The sequence below is a fragment of the Erithacus rubecula genome (assembly GCF_903797595.1).
Source record: "Erithacus rubecula genome assembly, chromosome: 3".
Taxonomy (NCBI): domain Eukaryota; kingdom Metazoa; phylum Chordata; class Aves; order Passeriformes; family Muscicapidae; genus Erithacus; species Erithacus rubecula.
This window is the reverse complement of record NC_136689.1, coordinates 34,477,978-34,498,629: the sequence shown is the minus strand read 5'-3', so window position 1 is coordinate 34,498,629 and position 20,652 is coordinate 34,477,978. Positions and strand designations below refer to the sequence as shown.

General features: G+C 40.7%; 2 protein-coding genes across 3 annotated transcripts in view; one reads left to right on the top strand and one right to left on the bottom strand.

The window, feature by feature from the left end:
• Positions 1–14,555, bottom strand: part of PLCL2 (phospholipase C like 2) — a 102,414-nt gene extending 87,859 nt beyond the window's left edge. For both annotated transcript variants that reach the window (XR_013773518.1, XM_079299427.1), the window contains exons 1-2: positions 14,220–14,555; positions 13,084–13,616 (exon numbers count right to left, since the gene is read on the bottom strand). Coding sequence is in view for 1 of the 2 variants with exons in the window: in XM_079299427.1 (XP_079155553.1) it covers positions 13,084–13,386 (303 nt within the window). In the remaining variant the exon portion in view is untranslated. The remainder of the gene's footprint in view (positions 1–13,083; positions 13,617–14,219) is intronic.
• Positions 1–20,652, top strand: part of LOC306798979 (uncharacterized protein) — a 104,279-nt gene that overhangs the window by 25,627 nt on the left and 58,000 nt on the right. The gene's annotated exons all lie outside the window — the stretch shown is intronic.

Genomic DNA, 20,652 nt, shown 5'->3' with positions numbered 1-20,652 from the left:
GAAGGTTTATACAACTACATTGTTAACAGTTACATAAGATTTCTTTGACCAAGAGTTCAGTCTGTATTACATTTTTGGAAAATCCTGGAATAAGGAAGCAAATACAAAAGCCCACCTGGCTCATGACAAAAGCAGCCAACAGAAGTTTGCAGCAGAAGCCCATGACTTACTCCCATCAACCATTGTAAGCAGTGAGATGAAACATTAAAAGTAAGAAAAAGTTATAAGCTGTACATTTCTAGAACACAGATCTGTATTCTAAATATTTTAAATAGTAAGGAAATAAAAGTAGGAAGTAGCTTTCACTGTGATTCATTTTGACTCTTGCGAGATTCAGTGACATGGCAGCTAGAAGTAAGGCTCTGAACCAAACAGGAAAAACTATAATGTGCTCTGAATTTGTCTTAGATACTAAAAGAAAATTATTTGTATTTATTTCACACAAAAATTTTTTTAAACATTTATCGGCTACGTTGTATTTTAACAGAACACACCAGAAAAAATCTTCATTTTCCATCACCTCAGCCAAAGGTACCATTTAATAAATTACTTTTAGCAGATTTACACAAAGCCTGTGTGATGGTGGATAATCAGGCACTAGGTTAAATCACCAGGTGACAGGTTTTCCCCAGGAAAAGATGCATTTAGTTGATGGCATCCCATCATACATTTTCACTAAATTCACCAGAAAAAGTGAGAAATATCTGAAATTAATTCAGTAATTCAATAAATTCACTTCAGAATACTTCCAATACATAAAGAAGTGGCTTGCAGACTGTGTTATAAATCTAAACATTAAAATCTCATTTTTAAAAAATAAAATTAATTCAAGGTTCTTAGGTATATGGCAAGTGGTTAATCTTGTAAATCATTATTAATGGCCAAAGCTTTAATCACAAGACACTCAAGTGATTATAGTAAATTTTACATATCCACTAAGGACTGAGTTGAATTTGGATTAGATGTAGAAAAAAATAATACATTTTCTGCAGCAGAATCCACTGAAAGTATGTACTTGAGCTATGATTTCCAACTAATACAAAAAATCATCAGCAATTATCAGGACAAAAAGTGGTGAATTTTCCCCCAGCAAGGCAAGAACTCCTAAATTACTGGTTTTGGAGGTTAAGTTCAATACTTATGGACAGAAATATTAATTTCCACATGTAAAACAATGAAAATCCCTGTCATGTTCTATTACTGCTACTCCAACTGAGAGTATATCACACAGAGCAGAAGAATAGCACATAATTAGACATTTTAGAACAAGCAAGGAGAACTACCTGAAGCTTTGAGACTTAATTGCATAAAGATAATGCTGCTGACAGCAATGCTCAGAAATTATGAGTCAGACACTGGACTCTTGTCACAAAATGGGCACACAAAAGCACGAGGATTCAAAAACCCTCAGGAATTCAGGAATATCAAGGTATGTCTCAACACAGCAAAACCAACTGAGCAAGAATAGGTTAATAACTTTTCTTCTCAGGACTGAGAAAGTACTGAAGAAGGGAAGAAAACAAACCAGTTTCCCCCCTCAAAGGAGAAAGATAAGCAACAGTGTTGGGATTTCCTTCCAAGACAGTGTTGTTTTATTAGTCTTGTGGGATACAGAAACTTCTAGTTACCTTTGTCCTTCATTGCTTACTGTACTTAATAATCTTTTTAATCCTCGGTTGAATAATTCTCTGAAGTGAAACTTCAGATGTTCTATTTTCAGGAGGCTATCTGATCTCATTGTTATACTGCATGTGAGTTTTCTAAAGAATAAAAATGCCTTCTTGACTCCTCTGGACTCTGACACAGGCATTCTGAAGAGCCTCAGACATTATAAAGCAAAAGAAATAAAAGATTGAATAAAATAATCCATTAACATGAGTTAATGGACAAGAACCTTTAAAGTCAACCACAGCTAGAAGCTCAATGTGCTAATCAGCAATGCTGTCACCACACCATGGAAACACTTCCAACAGAACTGTCTCCTGCAAAGATGTTAATGGCAACCACTTCCAACACAAGAAGCAGCAGCAGCAGCACTGCCCTTCTTACACAGTTCTTTAAAAAGAAGGTTTTTAAATATTTAGCAAAGGGTTTTAACAGCACTTTCCCACTGCCAATTAGCAGCAGTGATACCATTTAAATATTTGATGATGACAACACTAAAAATAAATAAATTACAATCCAATTTAGTATCACAATATTGCTAAACCTTCATTATGTTATAGTGGATTTACACATTTGACTGGCACACATTTGGAATACAATTTTAGTCCAGCACTGCAAAAAATTAATAACATGGAAGGAAAAAATACCTAAAACAGCATCACAATAAATAAAATAGAAAAACTTCAATAGGTGGAACAATTAAAATATCAAGGAAAAAAAAAAGAAAAAAGAAAATTACAGAAAAAAAAAATTACATTAAGCAAATATGAGGAACACCTCTCAGCTCATTTGTGAAAAAGAGAAAGTGTTGTTCTAACATAAGAACCAGGGGATACCAGGCAAACAAGCAAATAGCTGCCTGGTAAAACCATACAAAGAAAAAAACACAACACGTGGTTAAGAAAATGCCATAGGATGTTACAGTGGTGAAAAGTTTCCAAATGTCAAACTGGCCTTTGACAATTAATGGGGGGGAAAACCACCCATAAGGATTAAATGCATCTTAGCTCCAGATCACTTGAGGCTGGAAAAAGATGTCAGGAAAGGAGGCTTCTTCTGTTCATCCTGTTGGAGGCAACATCACGAGCCAAATGGACTTTTCAGCCTGACCCCAGCAGCCATCCTTAAAATTCACAAGGACTGGGAGCTTTTGAAGACTGGGGGGAACAGATGCATCTACCCCAAGCTGTGCAGTCAGCCTTGATCACAGACAGGTTCAAGCCCCAAAGCCTGTGAGACTTCAACCCACTGGGAAGGCTGAGTGCCTTGCACTGGAATGTGCACTCCCTTTTCATCACTCCTTTTCTGGGATGCACAAGCAGGCACCAAGCACTGCACAGAGCACACTGAGTTCTGCTCTGCTCCAGCCCTTTGCTGGCATTAAAGGGTTCTTCACCAGCTGTTCCAGACAAAAAGCAGAGTGTGGCCAGGCTGTCACTGCTGAAGCAGGATGGCCAAGCTGTATGAGGGATGCAGAGTCCCAAGAAAGGGAGGGACAAGCAGGCAGGGTGACACAACAGATGAGGTGACAGACACAAACAGGATCCAGGCCAAGCAGGCTAGTGAAAAAACAGCACTACCAATTCCACAGCATCCTTTCAAATCTACAAAATACCACGGGATAATTCTCACAACTGAAAGCATTCAGTGCCTTCACACTAGACCAGCACTCTCAGAGCAGATTCCAGCCAGGCTGGCCACTCACTGAAGGACCAAGCACGAGGAATGTGGAACTCGTCATCCAACACGTGGAAAGTGTTAACCTCAAACAATGCTTGTGAAACACCTCTGCAACTACTGCAACTGGGAAGAACAACGAGAAATTAGAGGACACTTGAATTTAACAAATGAAGAGAATCTAATAAGCTGTGTAAAGCTCTTGTGGGGTTCTCCAAAAGCAAGGAAACCTAATACTACAGGGACTCAAACTATTCATGTCTGATCTAGATTTCTCCACTATGTGGTAGTAATGTGCCATGACTATACATATATTCTCATTTCACATAAATATTTAGTCTTGAACTCTAGAATTTACACTGGCTTTTTGTAACACACTGCTATCAACATCTCAAAAAAAAAAAAAAATATATATATTTAGGGACCATTCTCTGTAAACAACAAAATACATTTCAGTCGATTCGAGCCATTTCCTGAAGTGATTTATTTCCAACTATTGATGAGTTTTTCCTCCCATATGTAGCAAAATTGTATGTATTTACATTGTAAACATGTGAATATTGCAATGATGTAACTCAGCAACTCAGAAACTAACATGTGCTGCAATACCTACATGAGATTCATTCTGCTTTAAATTTACTAAATAAAAAAACGATAGAGTATAAAAAGTCACTGTCTTGCCTTTTTTTTGTGTCCCTGTACTGTTCACATGAGTTACTTAAAATCGTTAAATAACTGCTTATCCTAAAACCCCCAACAATAGCAAAGAAAACATTCCAAACAAAAGCTTAAATACAAGCTAAATTCTTGTACTTTTACTCCAAACTATACTTCAGTATTACAAAGAAATGAAATTATATTTTTTAAATAAGCAGTCATTTACATTTTATTTTAAGGAATGCAGCTAGAGCAAACAGTGGACAATGTCAAACACTTTTATCATAGGGAAACAGGTAATGAAATATATAAAGCATCCTGGATTTTCCATCATAAGAGGTGCTTCACAAAACAAAACCCATGCAGACCATTCTGTTGCTACAGAATTTCACAATCAATCATTCTTCCTCTCCTATCCTACAATAACAAGGGCAGTAAAGGATAGCGGTATGTTCACAGATACTAAAACATCAAAGCACACACTGAACTGTATAATGCTCTGCCTTTTTTAGTGTAAGCAAAATAATAATGCTGGTAAGAAGAAAAAAAATAAGAAAATAGGAGGGAAAGTTACTCAACCATCAAAAGTCTTGAAAATTCTGTGGGTGCGTTTTTTACTAAAAAAGCAGCAGTTCTTTTTCTCCTGCAATACTGATTATATCATAATTTAAAGGAAATATTGACCTATTTTAATCAATTCTAGCAAAGGAATTAGGACACTCATTACACTAATAGGCATAATATGAATTATCTGCTATATACTTGTAAGGTGCCCATTTCTTATACCAAAATAAAACACCTAATAGGTTTCTTTTGTTAAAGGTTTTTTTACAATTAATTTTGAAATCCAGCTTAATATCTTGCTGATTTTTATTGTTCATTTTATAAAACTGTCAGCTGCTATTCTGAAAAGGACTTGGTTTGTTTGCTTGAAGATACTTCCTGTCTGCCTGCACTTATTTCCAGAATGTGAATATTCGGTATGTGAAAACATCCTAGAGCACAGTATACAATCTGAAGTACTCAGGGATATTTTATTACTTATTCCAAAAGGCCAAATGGCATTAAAAGGAATCCCAAGAGAGGCAGAAATGAATCAGAGCTATTTTACTTTCCCAAGGCTGCAGTAGTTAATGCTGTGAGCCTCGGTAGTGCCCATTTACAGCCACTCACTGTAGTGCATAGTGCACTTCACTGTTTTGAACATTCATGCTTTGTGAGGTCACAGTCTAGGAGGGAACAGGTGAGTGAACTCAGGGATGTTCCTCTTCACAAACGAGGGGCAGAGGAGTCTGTACAGACAGCTCTGGAAAAGAAGTGATTTAAGTAGATACTGAAAGATGTACTGCAGTCGAGAGGATGGGCAACAATCCTTTCAAAGGACTGCTTCATGCAGAGTCTTCTACCACAGGGAAAAGTAAGTGCAGTGGTGGCACTGCCCTGTGTTTGAAAGACACGCCAGATGTGAAGATGGACTGTAAAACAGTAACAACAGTCTTCATAAACACAGCTGCAAAACAGGGAAAGAGGCCACTTGCTACTTACTCTCCTTAAAGACAAACAAACCAGCCCCTTCCAAAGGGCCCTTTTTGTGTCAATGCTGCAATCCAGCAATAATAATAATATCAATTTGTACTTACCAATTATTATTGCAATATATTTAGATGGAACAATATTTTCTAATAAATTGTATTTTTGAACCAGATTCTGCAACACCATATGTCTTTATTTACAGGTGGTGAAGAATACAAATAGCCAATTTTTATTTTAACCATGGAATATACAATTTGATCTTGTACCAAAATCTACAATCGCTTTACAAAAAAAATCACATACCACGTATGATAAAATGAGATCATAGTTAAAACAGGATGTTTAGCTGAAGGTGGAAGAGCTGCATGTATATTAGAAGGTAAGTTAAAATCAGAAAGGACCTAACAATTTGAAGATATAATCTGAAATAATTAGAATGCAGTTAGTAGGACAAGTACAAGCTTTTTGCAGATGATTGCTTTTGCCCATTACAAAGAACAATCAGGCAGCAACCTGCATAGAAGGATCACAAACAAAAGGTGATTAAAAGACAAAAGCATCATACTGAAATTTATTAACAGTTGATGCTGTAGCAGAGCATTGGAGCAGAGTAGACTGACCTCTTGAGGTCTCTTCCAGGCCTATTTTAAAACATTCTTCAATACATATACCTTGCTGATTTTTATCACATTTTTACAATTTCCTCTTCTCCATGTATATTACACATTAATTATTTTATGCCTTTCCTCCCCCAAAATCTACCTGCTAGTCTGCTTATATTTACACTTCTAAATGTTGAACACAGTCTCCTATTTGTGTGAAAAGATAAATAATTTAGAATCCATGTACTAATATGATATGTTCCAACTTAATTTGAGATTGACAATTGGTGAATTTTATATAAGTTAGTGTAAATAATACAAGGGTTGATGGCAATACTATCCATGGACCAGCAAAGGCTGGGAAACTACACAATTAACTTGTCCTGTCAGTCACTGTTTAAATTCTTTTAATCTTCCACGAATGCAATCAAATCATGGGAGCACAGTGTATTATTTGTGAGCCATGAGCAGGACACCACTGCTCTAATTCCCTGTTTAAAAATAGGATAAACTAGTCATATCACTGATCAAGCCTGATAATAGGCATAAGCAAAAATCTCAACAGGTACTCATAATGATTTTTAATTCCATTAATTAAGTTTTCAACACTGAATAGACTATGTTTTGTGGGCAGAGGGCTGAAGGAGTTGCTGTTATTCACACTGGCCAAGATCTTTACTTAGTCAAAACAAATAGACAGATAAGCTCTTCCACAAGAGAAGTCAGAGAAGCTAAATTAATCCAAATTAAGCTCCTGCTTCAACTCAGCTTTTGGAAAAAGTATTTCTCATCCTGGGCTATAGTACACAAGCTAACTAAATCACATAAAGGCAGTATCCTCATGGACACATTTCTAAAAACAGCTTTTTTTGTGTGTGTGTTGCATATCTTCCAACAAAATTTTGATGACTGTGGTCTACAGAAACTACTCATGCAAATCAAATCCATACCAAACACAATTCACAACATACCCACTCAGTGGCTGTGACATACAAGGTCACAGCTCACGAGCAGTGAACTGCCTGGTACATAGTTCTAATGTATATATATATATATATATGATACTCCATGCAAATCTTTATGGTGTTAAACATTCTTGTGAAAATGTTGAATTTTTTAAAAGTTAGGAAGCCAGTATACAATCAGTAGTAGAGGATGGAGAAGGAATACAAATATGGATAGGTGCTGGTAACCTTCTATAATCTAGCTGAGAATCCAACAATTCACAGGGACAGCATCCTCTAAAAGAAAGTCCAGGATTCATGGAGCTGCAATTAGCTATTCAGGTCTCTCATACTGACAAACCAGAGATAAGACAGATCTGCATTAAAACAAAAAGAAAAAATTAAGAAACAAACAAAAACAAATCCAGAAACAGCCTCTCAGAAAGACCTACACTTTGGCTGTGTAGTTCAATGGCTGTCCAGGGTAAGATGTAGGGGGAGCTCAACTATCCCAGCCTTCTTTCCTAAATAGATGCTTTTTTTGTGCTGCCAGCTTTGTTGTCAATTAGCACATGTGCTCTAGGCAAAATACCTTTAACTGCTGGGACATCTATGTCATCTTTCCAAAGATCTTCTGTAACCAGAAGGAATTCAGCTGATACTTCTGCATTTTGTTTCCAAGGGGAAGGGCACCAGAAAACCAAACATGTTAGTTTTCTCCTTCTTTCCTCTCTAAGGCTGTTTCCTTTGAGCTTAAGGAACCTTAGCATCTTTGGGCCAAAGACTGCTTAATCAAGTTTACTTGCATTGTTACACAGGTTTCTTTGCAATATGAAAAAATTCTTGTAAATCAGGTAATTTCACATACTTTAAACTGAGTCCAGCAACCCAATTCCTTTATATACTCTCAGATGGAAGCCAAATATGCATTACCTGTTCCTGGGCCTCCATGAAGGCTTGTAAACATTGTGGCTAAGATAATTTAGGACTGCAGAGAACCTAAGTCCACTGGAAATGCTAGAATTTACCATGAATGCAAAGGGGTTTATATTAAAGTCTTTAAAACAAACATAGTTGTAGAAAACACTGTCCAACATTCTCCATATCTCATATTTTTTACACCTGATACAAATGGGTTCACAGTATAAGCCAGAGATCACAGAAGTTTGAGAACAAGTTAGCAACATATACTGGCATTTTAACAGGAAAGAAGATCTTGATGTATATGCTGTCTAAAACCCCTGTCATAAAAACACATGGATATGTTTAGTTTCAAAAGTAAAGCCCTGCTGAAAATTATGACCTAGAGTACTACCTGCTAAATTTGGTTCTTCTCTTCTTGCAGGCTTTGAAAGTTAGGAGTTTACAATGCTCAGCAAGTACATGACTTTAGAGGATTAAAACTTGGGTTTAGACTCACAAGAAAAAAGGAAAGATGCAAATTTGTTTAAGTTATCAGCTAAGAAATTTATTGACACTGAGATCAGTATTGGTATATGTAAAAAACCACCCTGGACTTTGCTTCCACATGTTGATAAAAACATGTCTGCTCACAGAATGCTGAAGCCACTTTCCTCCACATGTTTCTCACTGCTGCCTTCCTAAATAACTGCAGTGTCTCCTAAGTGCATCTCTTCTCATTTTATTACTGCAACCTGTCTCCTAATAAAGACATATTTATCCCCATGGATCTCTTCCTGTCTAAGGCTATAGCTTTGGGAAACCATGAGGCTCTGTAAATATTTATTGGACACCCCTGGAAGCAAGCAGCTCTGAGGAAACACACCCATACACCACAAGTCACTTGCTGCCTTAAAGATTCTCAAACGCCTACCACCTCCAAGTCTCTTTGAGAAAGGCGTGGAGGAACCTCACACTAAAATAAAGCAAGCTCAATGCCAACTGTCAGAGCAGCTAAGAAAAGTTCACAGGATGCTTAAACCCACTTTGAACTGCAAGATGTAAGTTCGTTTCACAGAATATTATAGGAAATGTTGTAGGAAATTGCATAATAGGAAACCATAGCTAGCTGCACCAAGGAAAATAGGGAAAAACAAAACAGTCACCCCAAAATCCACTAAATATAAACAAACATCATATAAATTACTTCACAAATCAAGTATGCAAGAACCTTAATCCCATGGATTCCCACTGTATCACCACTATTGCCTCTTAAAAAATCAGAATCTCATAAATACAAAGAATAGGGAAAAAAAAGTGAAAAAGTCTCTCTAAACACATGTACGTAGTCCCTGGCTCTCAAATTTGGTTCCACAAAGGCAAGCAATAAAATAGGCTATTCCATTAAAATTGCTACAAATAAAGAGTATAATCTTTAATCCTTTCAGCCTAAACACAGCTGATACATGAGAGTGAAAGGCCAAGTAAACTACTATATATAAAGACTGTGTTACTTTTTCCAGTAACAGTGGCTGTACCACCTGTCATCATCCTAGGTGACACCTCAGCCTCCAAGAGGACATCATCTTACACCAAACAAGAAAGAAAAAGTTAAAAGAAGGTGTACAAAATAAGACAGAAAAAATATGGAGCTACTGGAAAAAGGGAACAGAGACTGCAAGTAAGAAAGGAAAGGGAAAAAGGCAGCAACTGCTCTTCTCAGAGTTATGAAAATAGACAGCCAATGGAAGCACAGACTGAAACCAAAATAAAACACGGATCTGTGCTCCTGATTTTCATGCACAAACGTGTGGGTCTAAAGAATTTAATCTGAACTAGAACTATTATTCAAATGTCCATTTTCCATTTGTGACCTAAACGCCTACACCAGTAATTGACAGACACAATGTTTAAGTATTAAATATTCCATAAAGGTGCATTTTACAGATCAGCTACAAAGTCATGCTTTGCATGAATGTATGAAATCTACATCTGCAAGGAACAATCTTCTTTAAGAGTCGTTTTAGTGACATAAGCTATTAAAATCCCAGGAATACTTTCCAAAAGAATATGACATGTTACTTTTTCCACTCTTTACAGGTTTCTGTTCTGCAAGAGCAGGCAAGAAGCATCTTAAGGTTTACTATCTGTGCCAGATATTCCAGAAGGTTTCATAGTGAAAGCCAGGCACCAACACACCTGGACTCAAACCACCTGAACTGCTGAACTAAGCAGGCAGAATCATATTCAGAATATATTTAGACAAGTCATTTTTCCCAAAAGTATTAAAACAGTCATATCTAAAATAAATATGGACCACATAACTTTAAATGCAGTGTTGTCACATTTTTCCACTTGAGATAATTATTCAAATAATAACACAAAGTTTTAGTAATCAGTTCTTGGCTGCTGCACAGATTACTGTTCACATCTGCAAAACAGTATTCAGCAGCAATAATAGCAGAAAGTTGAATAATTTCGTATTCCAAAGTGCTATCATTGCTGTAGAAACTAAGAACCTTGACTCAAGTACCTATGAAATGTAATTCAAAACCTATTTCCTTATCTCATGCTTCTTGATCTTAATATATCACAAATCCCCAGGTACTGTGACCTTGCTTGGTCCCCAGAGAAGCAGAAGGTTGCTGTATAATTAAATCATACACTACAAAGTAGTGCAACAGCATGGCACACCCTGCAAACAACACCACTGTCTTTCTTGGGCTACCACAGAGGAAACAAGAAACTGTTCAGATCTGTGAAAAAAAAAAAAATCACTGGCAAATCCAGCAAATATGAAGTAATTCCAATACCAAGCTCAGCTGCCCCCTGTCCATTGTTATGATTTCTTTAGCACAAACACACACACACACAGGTACACGCCCAGCATCACTGCTCAAACAGGAAGGGTGGGTACAGCCTGTCAATGTGTTCCACTGCTCACTGCCCTTGTTCTCCCCTTGGCTTTCACAGCAAGACCCAGGAGACGGTAACACAACTTCCAATACACTACTAGTCTTGATATTCTACATGTTTTTCTATCATCCAATCAACAGAACAGAGATAATGGACAAAACACGGACTGATGGCATGAAATTTACATTCTAACTGTGGTGAATTGTGTGTGTTTTGTTTGGTGTTGTGATGGTGATATTCTTTATCTTGGCCTGGGGAAATCTTTTTTGTTGATGTGACTGAGATTTGCAAAGATCATATGATGGATGTGGATTTTAATGATAAGGGGTGGAATGTCTCTTGAGTTTGCATGACAAGATTTTGGTAGCAGGGGGGCTACAAGGGTGGCTGCTGTGAGAAGCTGCCAGACGCTTCACCTGTGACAGGCACTGCCAATGCCAGCCCCACCAGTGACTGTGGTAGTGCCCCTGGGATAACAGATTTAACAGGATAGAGAAAAAAAACAGATTAGAAGCACTTGCAGCCAGAGAAAGGGGGGCACAATTGACAAGTGAAACAACACTGCAGACACCAGGGTCAGTGAAGGGGTGGGAGGAGGTGCTCCAGGTGCCGGAGCTGAGATTTCCCTGCAGCCCACAGAGAAGCCCAAGGTGAGACAGGGTGTTCCCTAGGGCAGGAGAACCCCAGGGCAGAGGAGGTGGATGCCTGAAGAAGGCTGCAACCCTGCGGGAAACCCACGCTGCAGAGGGCTCTTGGGAGGAGTGGTGATCCCATGTGGGATCACACTGAAGCAGTTCATGAAGAACCGCAGCCTGTGGGTAAGACTCAGGCTGGAGAAGTTCACGGAAGTTCATGATTCCTCCCACGGGAGGAGACCCAGTGCTGGAGCAGGGTAAAAGTGTGAGGAGTCCTCCCCCTGAGGAGGAAGGAACAGCAGAAACACATGATGAACTGACCACAACCCTCATTCCACATCCCCCTGCACCACAGGAGAGGGGCAAAATGGAGGGAAGGTGTTTTTAATATTTGGTTTTATTTCCTATTATCCTATACTGATTTGGTTAGTAATAAATTAATTTCCCCAAAATAACTGTAAATAGCAAATTACTGACATGTTTTGTCCATGACATTAATTTCTGAGAGATCTGTCCCTGTCCTTATCTCGACCCAGGAGCCTTTTATCTTCTCTTCCCTGTCCAGCTAAGGGGGGAGTGATAGAGTGGCTTTGGTGGGTATCTGGAATCCAGCCAAGGTCAGCCCACTACAGCTGATTTTTGAAGCATATAAATATCTAAGAAGACAACACATCTAGCTTAATTTAGATCTAGCTGATCTTGATTAAATTCAGATCTTAAGTACTTGAAGTTGTGCCTCATTTCACAGCTGTTATACCATTGGAGCAATTTCTCTATGTTCTCTCAACCTTTTCACTGGGGTTGAGAAAGATAACCCAACACCTATCACAGGAACCGTGGATTTAAGAGATCAAAAACAAGCTGATTTATAGAAATAAGTGTATTTTAAAAAAAAATTTTAAGCATTCCTTTTTGCCCAAGCTACATTCTACCACTGATGCTCCCCCTGCTTTTCAAGCTGAAACATAAGCATTCAGAATATGCAGAGCTAAGTATAAAGATGTTTCTATAGGTGAAGTACAACTCAGCCTACTGCTAAACGAACTGTCATTTTTAACAAGAAGAATGTTCCCTATTATACCGTCTCCCACCCCCAGCCCAATGAGATCCTGAATCTCTCATCACCTGCTGTGTGCCTGTCACACACACAAGCCAATGGAGCCACTAAATTGCTCTGCACAGGTGCATCCCAAATAACAAGCATACTGTGCAATTCATGTCTGTCCCTGCCAGGCTGGTGCCCATGTTGTCTTGCCACAAGCCAGCTAGTTTATTTCGCCTTCCCTAACAGGAGTTAGAGCCTTCTACTTTAATAAACCTCAAAACATGACGTCCTGCTACCCCCAAGCGTGGACGTATACAAAGCCATCCTCACTGTTGTCCACTTCTGACAAAGGAAAAATCAAGTCCCCTCGCCACAGGGGGGAGGAAAAAAAGAGAAAGAAAAAAGCTGCCTGTCCTTTCATCGAGAGCCAAGGCTCAATGTATCGCCCGCATCTCCCCGCCTCTGTCACAGAGAAAAAGACCCCGATGGGGAGGAGCAAGTGCTCTTACCTTAATTATGCTGCTCCTCCGGGGGATGCCGGGTTTGCCTTCTCGTTGTTGACTGGTGGAAAATCCTTTTTCCTTGCTGCTGCTCTCCGGGCTTGCAGGAGGAGCTGATCCCGGCTCCTCACCGGCTCCCGGCTGAGCACAGTCCCCGTTGGAGACCCGGCTGCCCGCACTATCAAAGCGGGATCTCCCGCCGCCTCCTCCTTCCCCATCTCCTGCCTTGAACGCCACCTTGCCTTGGAGCGGCCCCGGGGAGGAGGGCAGCCCCCCGCCGCCGGTGCCGCCACCGCTGCCAAACTCCGCCATCAGCCTCCCTGGCTACGGCAGAAGCAGCGCCGCTGCCCCCCTCCCCTCCTGCCGCGGCCGCCCGGCGCTGGCTCTCCTTCCGCTTTCTCTCTATTTACGATCGGGGGATTTTGAGCCAAAGTCTCTCCCCCCCGCGCATTTGGCAGCCGAGGCCGCGCAGCTCCGACAGGGGAGGGGGGGACGGACGGAACGTGTCGGCGGCGGCTCGGCGAGCACCAGTCCCGCAGCACCTGGGGAGGCAAAAGGAGACGAAACGTGACAAGCGGTCCTGACACGAGGCGGGGGAGCGGCGCATCGCGGCGCGATGCCCTGCGCTCACACACGGACACGCGTGGGAGGGAGGAGAGGGGCTGCCCGGGGTCCCCGCCCGCACACGCGCGACCCGCCGGGCGGAGCGCAGCCCTGGGGGGGCTGGACGGTACCGGAGGAACTGCGCTTGTGGGGCTGCTCAGCCGGGAAAAACGAGAGGCGTTGATGGCGGTATTTTCTCACCCTGACACAGCGACACCCACAATCACTGAAGCAACGAAGCGGGAGCGAAAAGAGAACTTGCAGAACAACACGCCCCAAAGCCTCCGGCCCCGGCCCGGGGGAAAGCCCGTCCCACGCGCGGCGGGGACGATCCGCCGCAGCCGCTCTCCGGCCAGGAGAGGCGGCCAGGAGCGGCGGAGCACGAGCAGGGTCGCCGCCCCGCCGGGCGGCCCCCCGGGCGCCCTCGACAACTTTTCTCCCTTCCCGCTGCCCGCCGACATGCAGCCGCCCCGGGGCGCAGACAGCCCGGCCGGGCAGCGGCAGCCCCGGCACCCCGCCCGCGCCCCGGCCCTGCTACCCACCTCGGCGGCGAGCGGAGCCCCGCTGCCGCTGCTGCAGGAGCCGCTTTTCCCCCTCTTTCTCCCCTCCTCCTCGCTATGGTCGCCGCCTCTGCCCGGAGCCGGATACAGAGAGAAACTGATTCATGTGGCTGCTTCCCTCGCTCTCTGCTGCTGCTGCTGCTGCTGCCGCCGCCGCCACCACCACCACCACCTTCCCCGGCCCAAGGCTCGGCAGCGGTCCCGCCGGGGGAAACGCCGGCACCGCCGAGGGGAGAGGCAGCCCCGGCCGCCCCCGCGAGGAAACTCTCCGGGGAAGGCAGGGCAAGCGATCCGGGCTCGCCCCCCCGCCGCCGCCGCCAGTCGCAGGGCCGGCCCCGCGCCGATGGGCGGCCCCGCCGCCGGCCCCGCTCCGCAGCTCGGGGGCGCTCCGCCGGGGCAGCGCCCGCCCGGCCCGCTCACCGCGGCATTCCTCCGCACCCTCGCCGCTCGCCCGGGCTCAGGGCTGCTCCGCACGGCAGAGCCGCTCCCCGGCCCCCCTCATCCTCCGCCCTCCCGTCGGGGCCCCGGCCCTTCTCCCGCCCTGCCCGCACGGGGGGCTGCGGCCGCCCGGGCGCGCAGGAAGGGCGGGGGGCGGCGGTGGAGCGGCTGTTCCCGCGCCCTGCCGGGTGCTGACAGGCCGATGAGAGCCCAATTAGTCCAATTAGAGGCTTTAATTAAAAAAGGAACGAATGTGATGGAGTGCTGGACTGTTAAACGCTTAACGGAAACTGCAATTTGATGGTTGCCCTCAAGCGTGTCTACAACACGGCGTGCTCGGCCGGAGTGCCCTCGCATACCCCACGCACACTCGTTTAGGTTTGCTGTGAGACAAACAGGAGGGACTTGGTGGAAGAGCACTATCTCAGAGAGCCACGTATTTATTTTTACCTCTTAACGCGGCTGCGTGTTGCAAGAGCTTGATATTTCACGATTAAGTTGAATAAAGGGAAATGAAATGCCATAGTTGAGGCACTTGGCCCTTTGCTTGAAATTCAGAAATTGAGTCAGTTGGGGAGACAATACATTGAGAACGTGAGCAAAATTTGAAATTGCAGAAATAAGAGTGCAAGGAGTCACTCTGAGCAAAGAGACATCTAAGACGACCCACACCATCTGACCTTCAGCATTTGGCTGCAGTGCTTAATGCAGGAGCTTGACTCAGATTATAGTCGAATGAAAGCACTACACTTTTAATTTAGGTTCCCCCAGTTGCCCTCAGGAGATCCCTGGCTGTGCCTGGAACTGCTGGCACAGAGATCAGATACCTACCCTAGATAGCTTGAATAAGGCAGCATAAATATCCCCCTTCAGCATACTGGTGAAAACCCTGGATAGAAGGTACACTTTCAGTCCTGTCCCCCAGCTCCAGGGCTTTATTCTTATTGTTTTTACTGTTTAGATCACTTGGACCATGAGAGCCCTCATTTCAATCTCTTCTTCCTGAAGATATTCACATCTTTGTCCCCATGGTCATAAAACAGCCACCAACTTATGGAATGATGCTGGTGAGAGTGTTTTCTTCAATATTCTGCCTGTGATCTGGACAATGGTGCTTGTCACTGCAGCAGAAAAGGAACCATAAGGTGTGATGCAGATTGGAGGGAAGTATGACGCTCTTTGGACAATATTAGTTATCATTTCTAGTGGGTCAAGGAAGTTCAGACTCTGACACTGCTACGTGACTCATATATGGTCCCAATTTAATCAAACTATAAACAAAGCTTAAGGTTAAATGAAAACCTGAACATTTGCAGGATTTAGACAGTAAACACTAAAGACATTAATATTAAACTTAAGATCTGAAATAGCCAAAGTTTGTGGTATTCATTAGCTGGTAAAACAGTGATTTTACCACTTGCCCTTATGAGAACATCTCTTGCCTGAACATCTTGCCTTGCCATTTAACTAGGAAAAGTCAGCCTTGAATATTAAACATTATCCAGCATTGCATCTACAGATGTGGACATCACAAACCATCCCTACGGGAGACACTTTGTCATTAGGAGCATCACTGCTTTTTCTGAAGGATGAAATTTATACACAACAGGCACAAAATGTTATTAGACTCATTTGTCACAGAGCGTTACCAGTAAATTGGTGAGGAAGATGTGTGCTTTCTGTCATCCTGCTGCTTAAGATGCACATAGTAGAACACCAGTTTTAAGGCCTTTAGCAAAATTTGATCAGTCCTGTCTCAGAGAAAAAAAGGATTAAAAAAACTGTTTTCAACTCTGCTTATCTGGCCAACCTGTATAGAAACAAGATAACAACACTGAAAAATAAATAATTTAACTTTAGCCTTGGCAGTTCTGTAATGAATTATATCAGGACCTGCAGACTTTTAGCTGTGAAGGTGATGGTCCAGTACTTAGGAAATAGTAAAACTTCTGAATCTAGTCTTAACATGAATCAATGCAATAGTATGTATTTCAATATATAAATATATAATATATATTTATATATATTATAAATATATATATATATATGTAAATATTGAAATTCAATTACTGATAAAAATGTTGTATCAGACATTAAACTAAAAAGGCTGTGCTAGCAAGATGGAAGTAGGAAATAATTAATTCTCCAAAGCTAAGATTTCTTCTGATGACCATTCACTGATTTTTCTTATTGTGCCATTCTTTTTACAGGACTTATTTGAATTAGTAGGGTGTTTATTCAGATGCATTTTGAATGCTTAAAGTTGAAAGTTATTTCCATATACAAAAAGAGGCATTTCTGATAAACCAAATCCCAGAAATTATCAGCAAGACTGACCTACTTCATAGAGACCTTGTTTATCCCTGTGAGCTCAGGTTTCCAAAGGAGTTCATGTGATACTACTGCGAACTGAGTGCTTACTTTGCCAGAACTTTTTGAAGATCAAGGGGTGAAGAAACTTTTTCATTATCATTATTCAATAGTGGTCTCAGCAGGCTCTATTTGTTTAATTGTTAAATGAAATAAGGATTATACTGGAATCAAAAGACCCTTCTATGACAATATTTAACTGTGAGAACTTGCAGTCATGTGCACATATTAGCTATTTTCATAAAATCCTATTAAATATCAAAGTTCCACAGCTAAGCTAACATCACCCATTGAACTTTTCTAACTCAAATAGTGTGGCAGTAGAAACATGCCAAAAACAGGATATGTTTAAACCCTTAACCTGTGGTTAAATGACCAGAGTTTAAAGAAGCCAAATACCAGATTATTGCTAATACACTAAATACTTTCTATTCCAAAGATGAAAAACTTTAATTAGCAATTATCTTGCTCAAATGTTGCTTTTCTGACACCTCTGCTTGAAATATGTTTTTTCATTATTGTAAGTATCTCTACAATTCTGGTGATAATTTAAATTGCTTGAGTTGATTGTTCAGGTAACAGTCTAGCACATACTTGTTTGTTATACTTGTTTATAATTAAGTATACATGTTTAAGCTGTCTCATTACAGTCAGAATCTGATTCATAATTTATCCAAAGTTTATCTATAAATAATGCATTATTGTATATAACATCTGTAAAGTGCAGGTGTGCTATATGCACATAAAATGTGCAGATGATACAATGTGCACTAAAGATGGCAAAAAGAGGTAGAAAAACTTAAATTGACAGATGTGTCTACTGCAGAGCATTTATTAACATTGCGTACATGATTTTTTTTTTTTTTTTCAGTTTTCGAAAGTTCATTACACTAGCAGTAACTATAGGAGTTAGCTGGGAGTTGGACTTTGAAAATCCAGGTTGGCCATTTCCAGCTAAGGATATGCTATGATTCTATAACTCTAAGTATGAGGATTTTTATTTTTTTTAATCAAGTAACTCAACCATTTTAGCCTATTAAATACAGCTTAAGGAATGTTTGCTCTCTATCCTACCTATAATGCCTTTTAGTTTGGCTACCAGCCTACTCAGTATGATGGTTGAGAATTAACAAGAGCTTAACAGTAAATCTACTCTTCCCCTACAGGCCCTTGAATCCAGAAGGAGTGCTTTTTTAAATCAAGATAATTCATCAGTTCTTCTCTAAACTGTCTGTTTTTAAGACTATCATACTGCAGTGGTTAGTTGGTTGCAACACAGCTTTAAATCATATTGCTATGAAAATGAGACTCTTTGTATGTAAGTTTTCAAAAAGGTCAAGGTTTTTAAAAACTGAAAGAGAGTATTCCCTTCCTGCCCATTAAAAGAGAAGACTTTAAGGGAAAATTAAAGAGCAGACAGGAAGGACTTTCTGGATATCAGAGGCCTCCCTTAAGGCCTCAGTTTGCAAACTAGAAATTAAGTCTTTTTTAAAACTCTTGACCTAGGCACTAAATCTGAGTAACTCTTTTGGGAATCCTGGAGTTATTTTAACAGGAAATTGCAGTTTATCATATTCTAATAGCATGCTGTTAGTTTGCCATTCTTGAACAGGCTGAAAATCAAGTCTTTGTTTGTCTTCAATATCATCATTTGGAAAACTTATTTTGTAGCAATACTATTTGAGGTATTTTTGGATAAAGTTTCAGTGGAGCAAAATTTACATTTTCTTCTACTAGGAAATGCAGGCACCCTGGAAAAGACTTTGCATGGTGCCCATTTCAGCAGAGGCACATACGTTTTATCAGAGGGACCAGGACAACAAACCTGTTCTTGAAGTGTTTCTGATGCATCATTAAAAAGAACATACAGTGTTTCACATCTCCTGACATTGTACTCTGACCTCTAAGGAGAAGTTACAGAGTGACAAAAAGCTGAGGAGAGCCACGATTCTGCAAAGGATTGGATTTCGTATTTTCCCTCCTTACGTTTGTTAGTAAGTACTGGGTATATGTAGGAGCATTTGACCTGTGAGACATAAGACATTTCATAAGTCATCTACTTTTGTCATTTGAAGCATCTGACTCTCTTATTACAGGAGCATGCCAATAATATAGCCCACAATGAGTTTTTATAACTTCTTCAAATCCAAACTTATTTAAACTAACAAAAGTGTTAATATTGATCAAAAGCTTTCATTTGCACAAAGAAAAAGACATAAAATTTTTAATTTGTAATTTCAGCACTATGTGCTTTGTGAATTCTTGTCATAGCAGAATATTAAACACTTGAACTCCTTTGAGAGTCTTTTCCATTATAGGTGAGTAAGTAAAAAAAATCAGTTGAATTTTTTTGACAGCCTGAGTTCCTTCTATAATTGTCTTCATTTTATCATGTCCATAAGGGTAAACACTGGGTCTGCATGTGCTAAGTAGGAGTTGCAGTGTGTTATGTCTTCACTTCTGAGAGTTTAATGGGAGAGTTAACACATCCACACTTCTGCTGATAAACAATTATCTGTGTGCTGGTGTCAGCTTGTCTTGTTAGAAGCCTTGCAACACAATACCACAAAAAGAGGAATATATGTGTCTAAAAGAGGAATGAAGTGCTTTTATTGAATGGCACTCAAAATCCAAATAATTTACTTTAGCCTAGCAACTTTTCTGAATTACAAGAAATCACATTACATTCTAAGTATATGCCCACTGCAGGGGTTGAGGGACGAGTTGATTCAACTTGCTGTACTCCAAGACAAAAATGCATTTCTTTTCACTCATGTGAGAAAAATCACACAGTGCAAATTATTTGAGGCAGGTTTAAAAAGGTTTGGGAACACATGAGGAACACAGTTTTTTATGCTGTTTGACATGGATACTGGTAGACTGGCAGACAACAGCCAGTGAGATTGTATCCTGTCCTAAAGCTTGTAATGGACTTCCTTAATCCCATTAATTTTTGTATTCATCACATTAGCAATTAACATCAGTTCTTGTCTCTTAGGAATGGTAGATTTGGGTATGTTGCACTAACCAGCACAGTTCTTAACAGAAGTCAATTCCACAATTTAATTTTTAATCCAGTATTTCAATTTCTGAAGCATAAGTCAGTTCATATTTGTTTTCTTTATTTTTAGTTCTAAAAATGCAAAAAAATTACAGTATTTATAGATGGTTTCACATGCATACTCAAAACTCCTTTACTAGAAATAGGTTTATGGTTGATATTTCAGGTCAGAAGACCTTAACAAAACATCTGTTGTACAACCATCACAAACTGACAGGAGTGAGTAGACAGGTTACAGTCCTTTTAATTTCTCTGGAACATTTATATTTTGCATAAACCAGACACGAAATTCAGGATCCTGACCACTAATGTAACTTTTCCTACATTCTCTGGATTTTTAGAAAAATATATATTCAAAATATCTGTTAACACACAGCCTTAATAAGAATATACTCACTTTCTGAGTCAACAGCTGCTGAAGCAAAGGGAAAGTACCACTTTTCTTCTGCCAAAAACCAGAAGGAAATTCCCAGCTTCTGTTCTGTTCTTTGCTATGGCAACCTACTCCCGGAAGAAGAGTCACCAGGAGGGAAAATCTCTGTTGGG